This window comes from Lytechinus variegatus, chromosome 5, assembly GCF_018143015.1.
Source record: "Lytechinus variegatus isolate NC3 chromosome 5, Lvar_3.0, whole genome shotgun sequence".
NCBI lineage: Eukaryota > Metazoa > Echinodermata > Echinoidea > Temnopleuroida > Toxopneustidae > Lytechinus > Lytechinus variegatus.
Genome location: NC_054744.1, coordinates 18332285 through 18348987, shown reverse-complemented (window position 1 = coordinate 18348987; position 16703 = coordinate 18332285). Strand labels below are relative to the sequence as shown.

At 35.4% G+C, this 16703-nt stretch overlaps 1 protein-coding gene across 1 annotated transcript; it reads left to right on the top strand.

Annotated features, from left to right (window-relative positions):
* The first annotated feature begins 18 nt into the window (after positions 1-18).
* LOC121415628 (maspardin-like) lies at positions 19-14505 on the top strand. The gene is made up of 9 exons (XM_041608914.1): positions 19-104; positions 3442-3665; positions 4815-4976; positions 6200-6280; positions 7296-7441; positions 7868-7976; positions 9547-9654; positions 10258-10398; positions 11706-14505. The coding sequence occupies exons 2-9, from the start codon at positions 3600-3602 to the stop codon at positions 11850-11852; spliced, it is 960 nt and encodes a 319-aa protein (XP_041464848.1). The 5' UTR covers positions 19-104; positions 3442-3599; the 3' UTR covers positions 11853-14505.
* The last annotated feature ends 2198 nt before the right edge of the window (positions 14506-16703 follow it).

Sequence of the window (16703 nt, the reverse complement as noted above, 5' to 3'; positions counted from 1 at the left end):
GTAAGCTTGCCTTAGCTGAGGCATCCATTATTTGTGCAAAAAATAATCCTTGAGTTATTTGTGTCACAAGAAGTCGTAGTGCAGTGAGAGACTGGGAGCGCCCGGTACTTTACTCTTTTACGAATTCCTTTGGCTTTGTTTATTCGAACGTTTATTTAATAATTACGGCACAGCAGAGCAAAGACTTCGAAAAAAAAAATAATTGCGAGCCCACATATTAAGTTTTGTGTTGGTGATTTTTTTGTGTCTCGGCAACCATCCTGCTAACCCAGCCTCCCAGGGGGCTCCCGGCCGCGTAGCGGTCGGGAGCCCAGGGGCCGATTGCACGAATTACAATTCGATTACAATTCATAACAAAAATGGCCGATCGAGACGGGGGCAGAAGGAGAGAACTTTTCGTTTTTTGAGGTTCCAGTCTGTGCCCAGATGTCAGAAAAACTGCCACTCGTTAGACCATCATCCATATAATCGTGGTAAGTGCTTGATTTCTGTTTTAACTATTTATTCGGAGAATTATTTTGACCATACTTCACGCTTGTCAGGTGAGTATGCCAAATTGCACGTATGATCCTGGGCTCCCGACCGCTACGCGGCCGGGAGCCCCCTGGGTTACCATCCTGCCTGTGAGTGTGAGGAATCCACAGCCTGTAGTACAGGTACATGTAGGACTATGGTATGCCAATGTTGTATTGAGCACACACTTAAAAATAAATCATTAAAATATAACTTTTGTGACTAAAATTACTAATTTCCATACAGTTGCAATTCATTTATCATTATCTAGATCTAGTAAGTTGGGAATAATTTTTGCATTCACCGGGGCGCTCAAAAAAAAACTTGAATTTTGGGAATATTTTTGTGTACGCCCTCTATTGGTGTAAAGTAATTATATGGCAAAAAAACATTCATTTTCTATCTCTATTTTTAATTCAGAAAAAAATAATTTAAAGAATCAAATTTTCATGAGTGCTTGGTTATATGATGAATAGCTGTAATGAAAACTGACAGTGTAAGTATGAAAATCAAGCATTTGTCCCAAAGAAAAAAAGAAAATACATGTAAGCCAAACATTGCCACCCTTATTTTGCCACACATGGAGATGTAACTGAGAACAAGGTTATATCATAACCTTGATCATTGAATGAGTGTGTCTCGGCGTGTTTTGACTAGAATTCTATTACGTACACTTGCTGCACGTACGACTACGAGGTTAGACTACAGAGACTTGTTAAATGGTATTACCTGCGTTATGTATGGTATTAACTGGGCGTTGTGGCGTGCGCCTGTAATCCAAGCTGTTGGGAAGTTACAAATTGATGCAGAGGTTCGAGCCCTGGTCACGTCTTTCGGATGGTGACGTTAAAGGTCGGTCCCAGACATAAATAATCATATCTGATTGATACACGTCTGACAAAACTCAAACACACACACAGTAGTATCCAGAATTCCAGAACTGCATCGTGCAAAATATATGGATTACGGTTTTTCACATTCGCAACCACCAGTCCAGAGCTGACGAGGCGCACGGCCAATATGTGATTATGGGAGACTCTCTCCAATATGGGAGACAATCTCCCATAGTGGAGACTTGCTTTGCAAAAGAACAAAAGAAACAACACCAACAAAAGCGTGATTTTTTCCACCCCAAATTTTGTCTCACTAATGTTAGGTGGTGCTTTACCAGCCCAGGATTGCTCATTCTTGAGATTTTAGCGCGATTGGCTCTCTTTGCGATCAATTTTGAGATTCAAGAAACTCTGTCTCCACCATCGCAAGAAGAGTGATTCCTGCTCGAGCGAGGCATCGATGCATTATTCTGACGCCGTGAATAAAATAATCCTGAGTACGTCTGCACCTGCGAATTAGCGGGATAATTCGTAAAATAGTGCGCTATTTTACAAATCTTGAGATTAATCCTGTGAACTAGTGTGATAAATGCGTCTCCATTGCAAATAATCCTGAGATTGTTCAGATCAGGTTAGGATAAATGCGTCTCCATTGCAAATAATCCTGAGATTGTTCAGATCAGGTTATTTTGCTAGATCAGAAATAGTGTGCTAATTTGAAAACTCGGGCTGGTGCAGACGGCCTCCAGAGGTCAGAAGTCCATTTGTTTTGTGTGTGGATGACAACAAAAATCCTTATCAAAACAAAAATAGATGTTGAATTTTTAAAAGTAGACGGCGAAAAGGGGTAATTTTTAAAGAGGAATCTGCTTATCACATTTTTATTTGCCGTCAGGGTAATCCCTTTGTAGCAAATGTAAACAAAGGAAATTGGTCTCCCATTCTGGAGACTGTCTTTGAATTTTGATACTCCAATTTTTTACAAAAGTCTCTGATATTGGAGATCTCTCTCATGGAAGACAGTCTCCCATTTTGGCCATGTGCTTTTACTGTCCGACATGTCCGAGACAGATATTGCCGTTCTGCGACGCGCAATGTGAGTTAGAACTAACGTGTCCTTTGGCACCTAATCGGATCGGATTATTTGCTCTGTCGACACAGGTTGGTTTATGAGCGATAAACCGTTTTTTAACGATTCTCTATCAGTAAAGGTGCACAGCCAATATGGAAGACTCTCTGATAACAAGAAAGATTATCTCCAATATCAGAGAATTTGAGTATCCAAATTCAGAGACAGTCTCCAGAATGGGAGACCAATATCCTTTGTTTACATTTGCTGCAAAAGGATTATCTTGACAGCAAATAAAAATGTGAAGCAGATTCCTCATGAAAAATACCCCTTTTCACTGTCTACTTTTGTTTTGATATGGATTATTGTTGTCATCCAGACATCCACACACAAAACAAATAGGCTTCTGAGTTCTGACCTCTAACTGAAGTCAGAAGCCCATTTGTTTTGTGTGTGGATGAAAATCATTTTTTGTTTCCTATCCTACGTCAAACACTTAAAATAGATAAAATCATCAATTTTTATCTGCGTAAAAAAATGCAGCAAATAGTAGTTAAATAATCATGAAATTTTATGCATGCAATATTGTATCAGAATGTTCTTTATTGCTTTATGAATACCGATATTGCCTGTTTGATTTGATTTCTAAAGTACATGTACATGTAAGAAGCCTCTGTTCTATGTTTGGCCACAACACTTATGAGCATAATCTAACAGTCTTTAGTTTCCTTAAAACACAAGACAAATAGTTAAGAGAAATGAGAGACATGTAGGAAAGGATGAAGGATGGTGATAAACAGACAGTATACTTTTTGAAGTTTGAGTGAAAATGGGTGGGTATTTAACAGAAGGCAATGGGATGCCAGTACACTAAAACAACCTTTTACATGAAGCAGAACACTCTCTTACAGTTAGAATTATAATGACACTCAATACATGCAGATAGCAATACAGTTTCTCAGAGCCTAGCATGTAACAAGTAATCTGTGAATTAACAAAAAAATACCTAACCTATTTGCTTCATAGTATTTGAATGCAGGCAGAACCTTTATGATGCTGCAAGTACACCGTGATCCAGTATGAGCTGGAGAAACACCATTCTCAAGTGAATTTATGAGATTGACTCCAAGAAACATCAGAAAACATCGACTCTTTATAGTGTGTCTTTCTAATCAAACTCCAAGATGCCTTCAGCCATCTCTCAGTCACCAGAGTATCTCAGCTTCAGAAGTTCAGTGCCTCAGAAAAGGGTAATTGCTCCTTCAATTTACCGACAGTACCAGTGGGGGTTGATGCAACAATCTACATAAAAAGTTGAATTATTTTAGTCAGACAAGCTCAGAAAAGGCTTTGTTTAAGAGTTTTGACATTAACATGCAAGTGAGTGACAACCTTCTTTTGCTTTGAGTTCTCTACAGATACAACTCTCTTCAGACAATATGAGGTTTCCACCATTTCCATAAGTTCATAATAATCAACATGAGTATGTACATCTTGTGGCTCTATTTTAGGGATGCATGGATGGCATATGCATGAATTCTTTTATAATTTTCAGAAACAGTATAACAGAAATATCATTAAGATACACTTGATGTTTCAGAAAAAGTTTTGTTGTCTGTAATTTAGGGTGTGGGGAGTCTTTCATGTCCAGGGGTCTGTTGCAGAAAGAATTGGGTTTAAAATGCAAGTCAAAAAAATCAATCGCAAGTCCCAAATGCGCTGTTGATTGGTTGAAAATCAAGTTTTGCATGATTTTTAGAGTTGTGATTGATTGCAACTCTTTCTGCAATGGGCCCCTGAGCATCTTGTCAGCCACTTAATTGATTATTTATTTCATGAAATGCTCCCCTGGGCCCCATCTAACAAAGAGGTGCGAATGATCCACTAAACCTCAACACTACATGTATATGGAAATCCAACATTGTCATAACTTTTCTGACAGGAAATCTGCACTAAGTCAGTGTCCTTTGTAAACAAAGAGGTGCACACTGAATTGTCAAGCTGACAATGAAAGTGCGAGTATTTATCATTTCTTGAAAGCATTTTGAATCCACTTGCATTTTAGATGTTGGCGTTCCAGGCTTTCTATAGTTGTGGTTGATCGGAACAATCACAACTCTTTGTAAAACAGGGCACAGGTCTTGTATGGAGAACATTGTTCAATTAATTTCTCAATTAATACGTTGATATCATGTTGAAGAATCCATGATTTTACTCCAAGTATTGTGCCAAACAAAGTGATATTTTTTGTACCCAAAGTTCTACCCCTTAAAGTTTGATAGTGATTTTCTTTGACCTTCAAACTTGAATACCCGCCCGTATCCCTTACTGGTCCTGTTACCAATGTACGGTATGCAACATTGAATCACGCAGCTAAATGATCGCATTTTGTGTTGTAGGTGGTAGTGGATGATGATGCTGATAAATACTGGACAATGTATGATGCTGGTCCAAGGAATGTCAGATGCCCGTTGATCTGTCTCCCTCCAGTCAGCGGCACAGCTGATGTATACTTCAAACAGATTCTTGGCCTCACCGCCAAAGGATACAGGGTCATAGGGGTATGTTTTATTCATGGACATTCAACTTTGAGCTTCAGCAGTGTTTTCTACTTTCTACAGGCTTTGATAAAGTTCTATATCTTTTAGGGCAAACTTACTTTTCAAAAGGGCAAGATTTTGTATAACCTCGCCACTCTTGTAGCCCTCTTTCTTTTAGATCTATGTTTTTGCTTTCTTCTTTTAAGGCAATTTACATACATGAGTAATGGTCAATAACAACTTGTTTTGACTCTATCACCTGGAAAGTGTTATTTCATCACAGAGGCACTAAGATTTCTTCAAGCTCTGCTTCTTATTTAGAGTCTCTTTTATCATGTCTTCTACATCCTATATAATCAAGCTTTTGATTTTTATTATACTGTATATATCTAAGATTTATTTCCCCGTTTATCTCAATTTTTATGTTCTACTTTTTGTTATACATTGTAGTTTTAAATGTGCAACTGCTCATTTGACACATGGGAAATGAAAACGCTTAAAATGAACTGAATTGAACATTACTTATGGGATAATTGGTAGGCACAACAAATATCTAAGACCAGTGGAAGTAACATCGGGACTTGTCAATAGGGCGAATTCAAGGTCATTGCCTTTGGTCAATTTAAGCAATGGACTTGAATAATGAATGAATTCAATAGAACATCTTATTTTCACTTTATGCTTTAATTCATTGAATTTAAGTCAGTCCTTGTGAAAACTTCATCTCCAATTGCATGTCTATTAAATGAAAGCATTGTCCTGAAGTGAAATCCCTCGTACAAACATTCCCACCTATGAAATTATGGATTCAGTTAATGATCAGCTGCATCAGTATACAATATGTTTGTATTCAGTAGAATTTATGTAGTGTTATTCCTGTCTTTCTAGGTATAAACCAGTTTCTCTTTGGTACCCTATACTTTGCCAGATTTTGATACAATACAAATATAACATTTACATGTTGACACTGTGATCACCAATAAATGTAATACCTGTAAAGTTCTGTATAATGAAGTGGTCAGTCACTGCTGAATTCGAGACAATTTCTGATGATCTGAAACAAGAACTTTGCCAGTTCTGGGAATTGCATGATAAGTGCTTTGCATTGCCTGAATGGGTTAGGCTACATTGTAAAACTATTCTTATATGAAAATCTATGTTCACTTTATGGTATTGACCAGTTTATATTTTCAAATTAGTTTATTTCTAAATATAATACACCCTTTGTTTTTTTTTACATGCAGTTGGAATTTCCTGTACATTGGACGGTTCAGGAGTTTTGTGAAAGCTTCAGGAAGTTGTTGGATCATATGCATTTAGACAAGGTAGATCATTTTATTCCTTCTACAATTCTGTATTCTATATTCAAATTTAATAACACTCACAAAAATGATTTTGTTTTGATCTTATTTTTTGCCATTATTTTTGTTCTTTACTCTTTATATGTCCTTATTTCCTTATTGGGCTTTGAAGCAATTTGTATATTGTTTTACAAGCTTTATGTCCATGTATTATTAACATTTTCAAAAGTAGATGACTTATCAATATGCTGTTAAAGATATATATATATTTTTTTACTGTTGGAATATATTTCATTGTTCATGTAATCAATTTGTGCTTAGATGTGATGTCAAATGAAGCTTTCTTAAGGAACATTTTAGCAAATATTTTGCCCTGTTATGTAATTTGTAAGGAATTCAGCAAAATAATAAAGTACAAAGAAAAACAAAAATCATTTGAATAAAGGGGGGGGGGATGTTTTCAATGCATACAGTAGTATATACATGTACACTAACAAATAAAAATACCTATCTGAATAAATGGAGGAAAAATTATGATATGAACCTTCACTTGTAATACCTGTTAAAATAAATGGAGGAAAAATTATGATATGAACCTTCAATTGTAATACCTGTTAAAATAAATGGAGGAAAAACTATGATATCAACCTACATGTACACTTGTAAAAATATTCCACTTGTACACTGTAGAAGGAAAGTGAAAGTCAGATATTATTATCAGTCACTACTGCCCATAGAGGTCCCATAGAGGAAACAACAATTTTTTAAAGAGAAAGTTCAAAGATTAATTGAGCATGTGATTTATTTGATAAACCATAAATGGTTTTTAAAACTCTCACAGTTGTATAATGCACATGCATTATGTCAGATCCACACATATTCATGCAATTTAATATACTGTACACCCACGATGCATTTGTCATGTTTATCTTTTTATTTGATAGACTGTAAATATGAGTGATTTATCTTTCAATTCATGTAATTTCTTTTATGTAAATTTATTTTTCATTGCAATTTGCCCTCTGTCACATGCATGCAGGTTCATATTTTTGGTTCATCGCTTGGTGGCTATCTTTGCCAGAAGTTTGCAGAGTATACATTCCGTAGTCAGAGAGTAGCCTCCCTCATTCTTTGCAACACATTCACTGACACAGAGATATTCCAACAAAGCATGGCTGCATCGTCGTAAGTTAGGGGGAAAGAGAAATTCATTTAAAAAGTTAGATTTATTGACAAACAATTTAAATCATTATTTGTACATTTTCATAAGTTTTATCACTATCAGATCTTGAATCTTAGAGATAGTGTACAGCACATGTAATAAAGCACTGGTAAAAGGAAAATCTTTACTTACTTTTGCCAAATGATGTGTTTTGAATTTAAAAAGATATTCTTTGACAAATGTTTGACAATCAACACTAATTCAAACTCATTTGATTCAAAGTTCGCTTCCCCCGGGCCCCCTTTCACAATCTTAGCATCTAATCGTGCAATTGATCAATTTGTTTCCCCACATAAACAGTGTTACCCTGGAGATAAACAGTAGTGCCCTGTAGCTTCCCCACATCACTGGAGAGTTGACCTATGTACATTTAATTTCCATTTCTGCAGGTTTTGGATGATTCCCGGTTTTCTACTCAAGAAGATGGTATTGTCAAGCTTCAACAAATCCCTGATGGAGCCTCAGATAGCAGACTCTATAGATTTCATGGTGGAAAAGGTATCTCAACAAATTTAAGAATGGGTGTTACAAATTAAAGTTGTGAGTTCAGGGAAGTTCAGCCTTGCATCGCTCCATCAAATTATAATTTGATAAAGCAATGCAAGGCTGAGCTTCTCTGAGCTATAATAAATCCCAATAATTTTAGTTGGAGGAAATAAAGATAAATGAGACCAATATTTTCATGGAGGTATTTCGGTGATATTTTTCCCTGACCTACGTAATTGTTCCATTGTTAACCAGTTCTGATTCAAGAATATATAATAATAACGAAATAATGATACTGGGTTCTTGTATAGCACAGATTACCTTATCTTTCACAGCTCAGTATTAGCAAAACAAAACTTTGAATAACGTCATTGATTATATGTTAAGTGCATTCTGGTTACAACTAACAATCAATTTTGAAGATATCACAATGGAAACAAAATATTATTGTTTTGCTCAGTTTAGAAAAATATGTTATGACTACATGTAATTGTATTTTGCACATAACACTTTTCTGGCTTGCTTATCTCAATGCAATGATGGAAGAGTGCATGTTAGGAGCTATTGGGAGAATTCAGTAAACCTCAGACGCCTAATAGGCCCATGTGTGGCTGAAAGATTTTCCCTTTGGCAATGTTGTGCTATATTAATGACATCACACTACATCCATGTTCTAGTGGATTGTGATGCTGGGTGCCAGGGCCGCCAGTCTTTCAGGAGATTTCGGCTGGACGGTAGTATGCACCTTGTACATTTGTTGGTGAATTACCGAGATGATGTGATGATATGTTATGAATTGATATTGCTATGTGCTTTGTAATATTGTATTTATTCAAATTGGAAATGCTACCGAGGCCTCGTCTTATAAAGAGTGTAGTTATTTAAATTGTTCTCAAATATGGAAGACAACGATACCATCATCTAGAAAGCTGAAGGCATATCAAATTTTCCTTGATAGATTTACATCATGGTCTCATGCATAAAAGTCATTGGTTATCGAGCCTTCTACATGTAGATGACAACTTTGTGTGCTTACTCATTGTTCATAGATGTTACTTGATTTGAATCAATGGTAATCTTTGAGATGGGGCACAGTTTTACTAATGTACATGTATGGAACAGACATTTAGTAAAACTGCCCCATGGCTTAGGAAAAACAGTTTCAGCAGCCTGCTGTCGAGTGTATGTGTAAATGGGTACTAACATCCATGACCAGAATTCTGAATTTTTTTATATTTATAAAATTTTATCTTCAGTTTTGGCATTTTCCTTTGAAATCATTGAAGATTTTAACAGTGAAGTCATAATTTGCTTTAGCTGTGCAAAAATCTATGCACATGTATCAGCACACAAGTCAGTAGTGATTAGCTCTTGATCATGTATGGCTGATTGATTACATTAGACTTTGGTATGTACAATCAATCATAGAATCTTATGCATGATCAATTGCTAAGCTTTGTCTTATGGCCCTCAGATCTTGAAAAGTTTCATCGGCTATGAACCTGAAATAGACAACTAACAGATAAATGTTCTCTCTGCTTCATCCCTCTTTCCTCTGTCATGATTTCATCAATTCATTCAGCTTGATAGTTTGAGGCAGCAGGAGCTTGCTAGTCGACTCACCCTCAACTGTCTCAGTTCTTACGTTGAACCACAAAAACTCAGAGGGGTTGATGTCACAATCGTAGATGTAAGTCCAAGCTGTTTGCTTTAAATTCTTTTTGGTTAATGTGGGTAATGTACATGTAATATGAGATTCTAATCATATTTTAGTATTTAATTTCTTTACTGTGTTAGCTATTTATGTGATAATTTCAATATTTATCACACTTTGCAAATCTGCTATCACACAAATTGTTAGCCATTTCTATACTTGACATATACTGGACCTTGAGGAAGAACAGAGCCATTATATCAATGCACTGATTAGAGTGATCCATCAGTATATATTAATATTTTCACAGTTATTCTTCACTTTTTTCACACTGTATATTGTGCTGATTTTTATATGGTGAATAAAACCAAACCAAACCAATCTACATTATGACACAGAAACATCTTCCCACAACCACATGGGACTCCTCTTGATATCTCTCTCTGTGTCATTCATTTGCTTTCATTCAACAAGCTGGCTTGATGTTGTACAATACCCATCATAACTGTCTGCAATAACATTTTAATACCTCCTTGCCTTACTGTGAGTATTATTTTAAGGCATACCTCCTAATACTGTGACATAGCCATCTTATAATAGTTGACGTCATACAGTTAGTCACTTCTGTTTTGCACACAGGTATACGATGACTGTGCCTTAACACAAGAAGTGCGTGATGACATGTACAAGTGCTACCCTGAAGGACGGAGGGCCCATATGAAGTATGGAGGAAACTTTCCTTACCTCTGTGCCAGCGATGAAGTCAATCTACATCTTGAGGTTTGTAACATTTCTGTTGAAACTGGGAATGTGATTGTGTAAAGCTAGTGGGTGTTAAGTGTTTTTGAGGGGGGGGGCAGGTTATGGAAGAAACTCGTTATTCAAATGGGATGAAATATATTGTGCTGAACTGTAATAAATTGGTTTTCATTGCTTGAACTTATACTGGTTTTGTAGACAACAATCTAACATTATGGTAATTCTTCTTCTTTTTTTTTGGGGGGGGGTGATGGAGTTAGATGGTACTCTGCTTTGTATGCTTTGGAATTTGAAGTTAAATTAAATTCATAAATGGGGAAAAAATATGAAAATGAAAATATATAATGATTAAAAATAATTATGCAAGACATACATGGTACATGATCCAAAAGTAGTTAAAACACAATCATATCAGAATGTAGCATTAAATACTATCTTTGCACATCTCCTTTTCCCAGTTTTGCTTTTGTTGGTGCAAAACTGGGAAAATGTCCTGGATTCAAGTCTTGGGAGAATTTAGTAAAAGTCGGACATGTTTATGGTCGTGAATCTGAAAGATTCTCCCAATGACTGGAATGTGCTAGATCAATGACATCACACTACATCCATGTGCCAGTGGATTGTGATGCTGGGTGCCAGGGCCGCCAGTCTTATGGAGATTTCGGCTGGACGGTAGTATGCACCTTGTACATTTGTTGCTCCGAAGGCTTAATTATACAATGAGTTTGATTTGATTTGCTTCCGATATGCAGCTGAAAGATATGACTTATCATGTGTGTTTTTCCTTTGTAATTCTAGTTAAATGTATCAGTTCTTTTATTTTCTTCTAAAATTCAGTAAACTCACGATATCAGTGGTCTTTGGGGTTTTTGTTGAGTTTTATATATATAAATCCTATTGAAATCAAATTAGTCTGCATGTATGATTTTATGGGGAAATACTGAGCCATCAGCTTCTTGCCTTTGGTTTTTAGGAAAAGGAATTCTGATTCTGTCATTTGTGTCTTCTCCTCTGTGATATGAGGATTGGGTTAAGGTGTGAAAATTAAATGGTATATTAATGCAATAAATAGCAGATGTGATACATGTAATGGCATTGAAAATAGTAGACTTGTAATATTTTTTGGTTAGGTTGGCATCCCAGGAAACATGTGGATTTTGATGGATTGAAATATATTGAAAAAATAGCTTTATGTCTCCTCGTGTTGATATATCAATTGTCACTAACTCCTTCTTTATCTCTCTCTCTCTATCTCCTCTTTCATTGCACCATGAACGTCCTGCAAAATGGATTATAAATAATATCTATTATTATTTATTTATTCTTAGATTCATTTGAGAAGGTTTCTTGATAGCCGTTTCAGCGCAAGAGATCATACCATTAAGGAACCTAAGCCTGAGTTAGCCTCGGAGGCTGCATCCACATCTCAGAACAACGCGGGGTCAAGCGGTGAAGCGGAAGCCTCTGAAATGTGAACATGACTTGCTGAAGTGTATTTGATTTTGAAGAACTGAAGCAAGTGTGTTCATATTAATTTTAGCTGGTTAGTGAGCAGCAGTCAAGGAAATTTAAACATGCCTCCTTTATACTTTATAGAAGAACGTCTTTTTTGCACGAAGAGAGAATCAGTTTTCTAGTGCAGAAGGCATGGCAACTTCCAAGAGACTGAAGTTCTTTGTAGTTCATAAGTGAATTCAAGTCTTAAAATCAAAGTCTTAAACCTACTCATGCAGACTCTAACACACTGTTGACAGCAATATTTCAGCTGTTATGAGGAGAAAGACAATCATTAAATCTTCCTACATGATTGGATGAGGTCAGCCGGAAACCATGAATGATTTGAGAGTTGATAATCAATAAAGAATCTATTTTGACTAGTCATATCTTCATTATGGATTATGGATGAATTGTCTTTCTGTGTTTAATGTTGTGATGACATAATGTTCAATCAAAAATTTATGCCACAACATTCATACATTTTCTATTAACAGTCGTAACTACAATTTACAGTGTACATCTAAACTTGAAATATTATACATGATGATCATTAGAACCTTGACATTTGTTTTGCTATAGCAGAAATGTATTATTATTGTAATACATCTTTGAATTGAAAATATGCAATGAAAAGTTCAAGGTCCATGCATATTTTTAGGATTGTGTTGTTGGCTAAGTAATCTATTGTCTTCATTTCCCATTTGCTGGAATACTACCGGGGAATGGGTATTGTGCATACACTGTATGCAGGCAAGCCAGAACCTAATGATTAGAGCACATCTGGAATGTATTTTCATGCATTGTTTTTTTTTTATAAATGTCATTTTCTTTTAAATCAACATCTTCTTCTCTCTAATCAAAATTGAGATCATTAGAGACCCCCTCTTTGATGTTTCTTTTGAAACAAACTCTACTTTACTACTGTCCACTTTCTGTAATATACATATATAGTTCGAGTATGAGCAAGGAAAGTTCATTTTTGTAATAATGAAGATTGTAAAGTTGCTACTGATATGATTTAAGTTGTGTGCAATGAAAAGTTGAGAGAATGGGCAAGTACGGTGGGATGTTATTTTTGTATGTGATTGAAAAAAAAAGGAATTCTTCAGAATGATTGGTAGAGTATTATTTATATGTATAAATCATACTCATAGATAAGATATACATGAATAAGGAATTCTCCAGAGCGATTGGTAGAGTATTGTTTATATGTATAAATCATATTCATAGATGAGATATAAATGTATAAAATTTGATATACAACTGTTAGATGAGGGAATTTTGGAAACCTGGCTAAAGCTTTGTTAAAGGGTCATTGTAATAATGTGAAATATAACTTGAGGATTTCATCGACTTTCTAATCATAAACAAGTGTAGTGGCCATTGCATCTTTTTTTCTGCTATTAGAATTGAAATTTGGCATTGCTTCATTTCCAGCACCCTCTTTCTGCAATGTTTCTAATATTCTTTATTGAAAAAAAGTACAGTATTTGACCACCTTTTTTACACATCTAGCAAATGGACATCGGGAAGCTGCAAACAGTGATGAAATCCTGGGATTTTCAGCCCATTTCATGCATTGGAATAGGTTTTATATCAAAAAAGTAAAAAAAAAAATGCAGCTATTTTATTTTGATGTTTGAAAATCATTTGTGATTTCATTCTTTTGCATTGGAATCAGTAAACATGCTTTATCCGTATTGTGCTGCACTCGACCCAGATGAGGTACATGGGTACCCAGTAAATTCCTTGAAATGTGTGTGCGCTGCTAGTAAAAGTGGCTGCAAAGCTAAAACTAGGGTTATAATATCCAAGTCCTTTGGAAAGGCATAGAGACATTACATGTATATTCATAATGTGATATGCGCTATACAAGAACGGTTTATTATTAGGAGTAGTAGTATTATCAGTAAATATGCTTTATGTTTTTGAACCGTGATCCTTAATTCGCTTTTTTTTGTCTGCCTTAAAATCACTGCATTAGAATTACCACATGTCAAGTGACCTTAATATGAAGATAGATCTGGTTAAAAAAAAAAACTTTCATGTCCAGTGTGTGTTTGATGAACGACTTTCGAATCAGATTTGATGATTTTTGTAATTGGATTTAATTTGTAAATGTATGCTCATATTTGCATTTGTATGTTATATATATTATTTTGTTTACTGCTTGGGCATGCCCATTCCAAGGATAATATTCCTTAAAGCATATGTTCACCTTTTTGCTGAAACTTCATTTATATTCATATGTTAGAGAAAAACTGAGAATCATTAATAATAGATTTTGAATTACATTTATACAACAAAGATAGTAAGTATTATATATGTTGTAAATAGTCAAATATTATATGTTATAAATTTCCATATATCAGTACGTAGTATGAATGTTTGATATCCCCCATGGATCTGAAATGCAAGAGTACTTTGTGTTTATGATCTAAAGTTGTAGGATTGTATCACTTACACCATGAAATGGTATTATTGCTATTTTGTTCAGCCCTGCTTGGTTTTAATCTCATTGTCCAGGGCTCCATATTTGTCTTATTAATCGTATTTTCCTCCTTAATAGTATCTAAGGCAATTTTTCATGGGGCATTTTCTTCTTAAGTACCGGGTATTGTTAAAATATAGGTTTTTGTCTCACCTGCGAAGCAAAGTGAGACTATAGGCGCCGCTTTTCCGACGGCGGCGGCGACGGCGGCGTCAACATCAAATCTTAACCTGAGGTGAAGTTTTTGAAATGACATCATAACTTAGAAAGTATATGGACCTAGTTAATAAAACTTGGCTATAAGGTTAATCAAGTATTACTGAACATCCTATTAGAGTTTCATGTCACATGACCAAGGTCAAAGGTCATTTAGGGTCAATGAACTTGGACCATGTTGGAGGATTCAACATCGAAATCTTAACCTGAGGTTAAGTTTTTGAAATGTCATCATAACTTAGAAAATATATGGACCTTGTTCATGAAACTTGGACATAAGGTTAATCAAGTATCACTGAATATCCTGCATGAGTTTCACGTCACATGACCAAGGTCAAAGGTCATTTAGGGTCAATGAACTTTGGCCGAATTGGGGATATCTGTTGAATTCCCATCATAACTTTGAAAGTTTATGGATCTGATTCATGAAACTTGGAAATAATAGTAATCAAGCATCACTGAAAATTTTGTGCAAGTTTCAGGTCTCATGATTAAGGTCAAAGGTCATTTAGGGTCAATGAACTTTGGCCGAATCGGGGGTATCTGTTGAATTACCATCATAACTTTGAAAGTTTATTGGTCTAGTTTATTAAACTTGGACATTAGAGTAATCAAGTATCACTGAACATCCTGTGCGCGTTTCAGGTCACATGACCGAGGTCAAAGGTCAATGAACTTTGGCCGAATTGGGTGTATCTGTTGAATTACCATCATAACTTTGAAAGTTTATGGATCTGATTCATGAAACTTGGACATAAGAGTAATCAAGTATCACTGAACATCCTGTGCGAGTTTCAGGTCACATGATCAAGGTCAAAGGTCATGTAAGGTCAATGAACTTTGGCCATGTTGGGGTTTTTTGTTTAATAACCATCATATCTCTGTAAGTTTATTGGTCTAGTTCATAAAAAGTGGACATAAGAGTAACCATGTATCACTGAACATCTTGTTCGAGTAGTATTCAAAGTCAGCACTGCTGCTATATTGAACCGCGTGATGCGGGTGAGACGGCCAGAGGCATTCCACTTGTTTAATTTGAGAGTCTAGTATATGAAGATAATCAACAAAAAATCTCACAATGTGTTTGCCCTTATGTAGCCAGCCAGCCCATCCATTAGTTTTCTCAGTTCAGGTGCTCAGATTTCCACTGGTAATGTGCCCCATCTTGATTGGTTGTTACCCTTAGTTACAACCTTTTCTTCACTGCCTCAAAAAGGCAGTTACATTCTTTGATAAATTTCTTTCTTTCACAGGAATAAAACAAAGACATGACAATTTAAGGTAATGCAACTTTGGACAGCAAAATAAGTAATTTTATAATTGCTAATGTGTTTTGGGAGGAATTTTATCCCTAAATGTGAGACATGACATGTTGTTTTTTCAATTCAAGAGCATGTGGCTTGTTGATTTGAGGATGGTGGGTTACAAATCAGTAATTTCCCATGGCAATATATGTTTGAATTTTGATGTTATTGTTCCATGATTCCTTTAAAGAGAAATGATTTTGGTACATAAAAAATGAATGACACAACTCTCCAAGTATACATGTATAACATGTGTTAATGTAGGTGTGGGGAAAAAAAGGACATATATATTTCATCCATTTTCCTTTACTTCAGCATAGTGTGTATTAGACACATCATCATACTTTCAGTCTTTATTGGTTTTGATACTGATATCTTAAAAAAAAATGTTTCATCACTTATTAGTTTATTCCCCAACATGTTTATTCCCATTTTTTTATTAGCAGAACAGAGAATATAAGTTTGGGGTTTATGGTATTGATGATAATTTTTCTATGTGAAGTGAATGCTATAATAATCAAAGACCTGTATTTAGCACTAGTTTCAATCGGGTGGTTTCGTTAATCTTTCCGTAAGATCAGAGCGACTTTAAGAATGACTGGCGAACCTTTCTTACATGCTAAATAATCACTAATGATCATTTGATGTTGAATATGATTTAGCACGAGAAAGGATCACCTGTCGTTCTTAAAGTCGCTCTTATCTTGTGAACAGCTTTATGAAATGGCTCCCAGGTATATTGATGTCTTAAGTAGTCTTATCTTAATATACTGTCCTCATCAGTTTCATCACATTTGTTGGAAATGTTTCATCTGCTA

Bases quoted from the DNA above. Each gene is read 5' to 3' on its own strand.
- LOC121415628 (XM_041608914.1), top strand. From the start codon at position 3,600: ATGCCTTCAGCCATCTCTCAGTCACCAGAGTATCTCAGCTTCAGAAGT. The intron at 7,977-9,546 runs GTATCTCAACAA...CAATTCATTCAG, and splicing joins TAGATTTCATGGTGGAAAAG to CTTGATAGTTTGAGGCAGCA. The intron at 10,399-11,705 runs GTTTGTAACATT...ATTTATTCTTAG, and splicing joins AAGTCAATCTACATCTTGAG to ATTCATTTGAGAAGGTTTCT.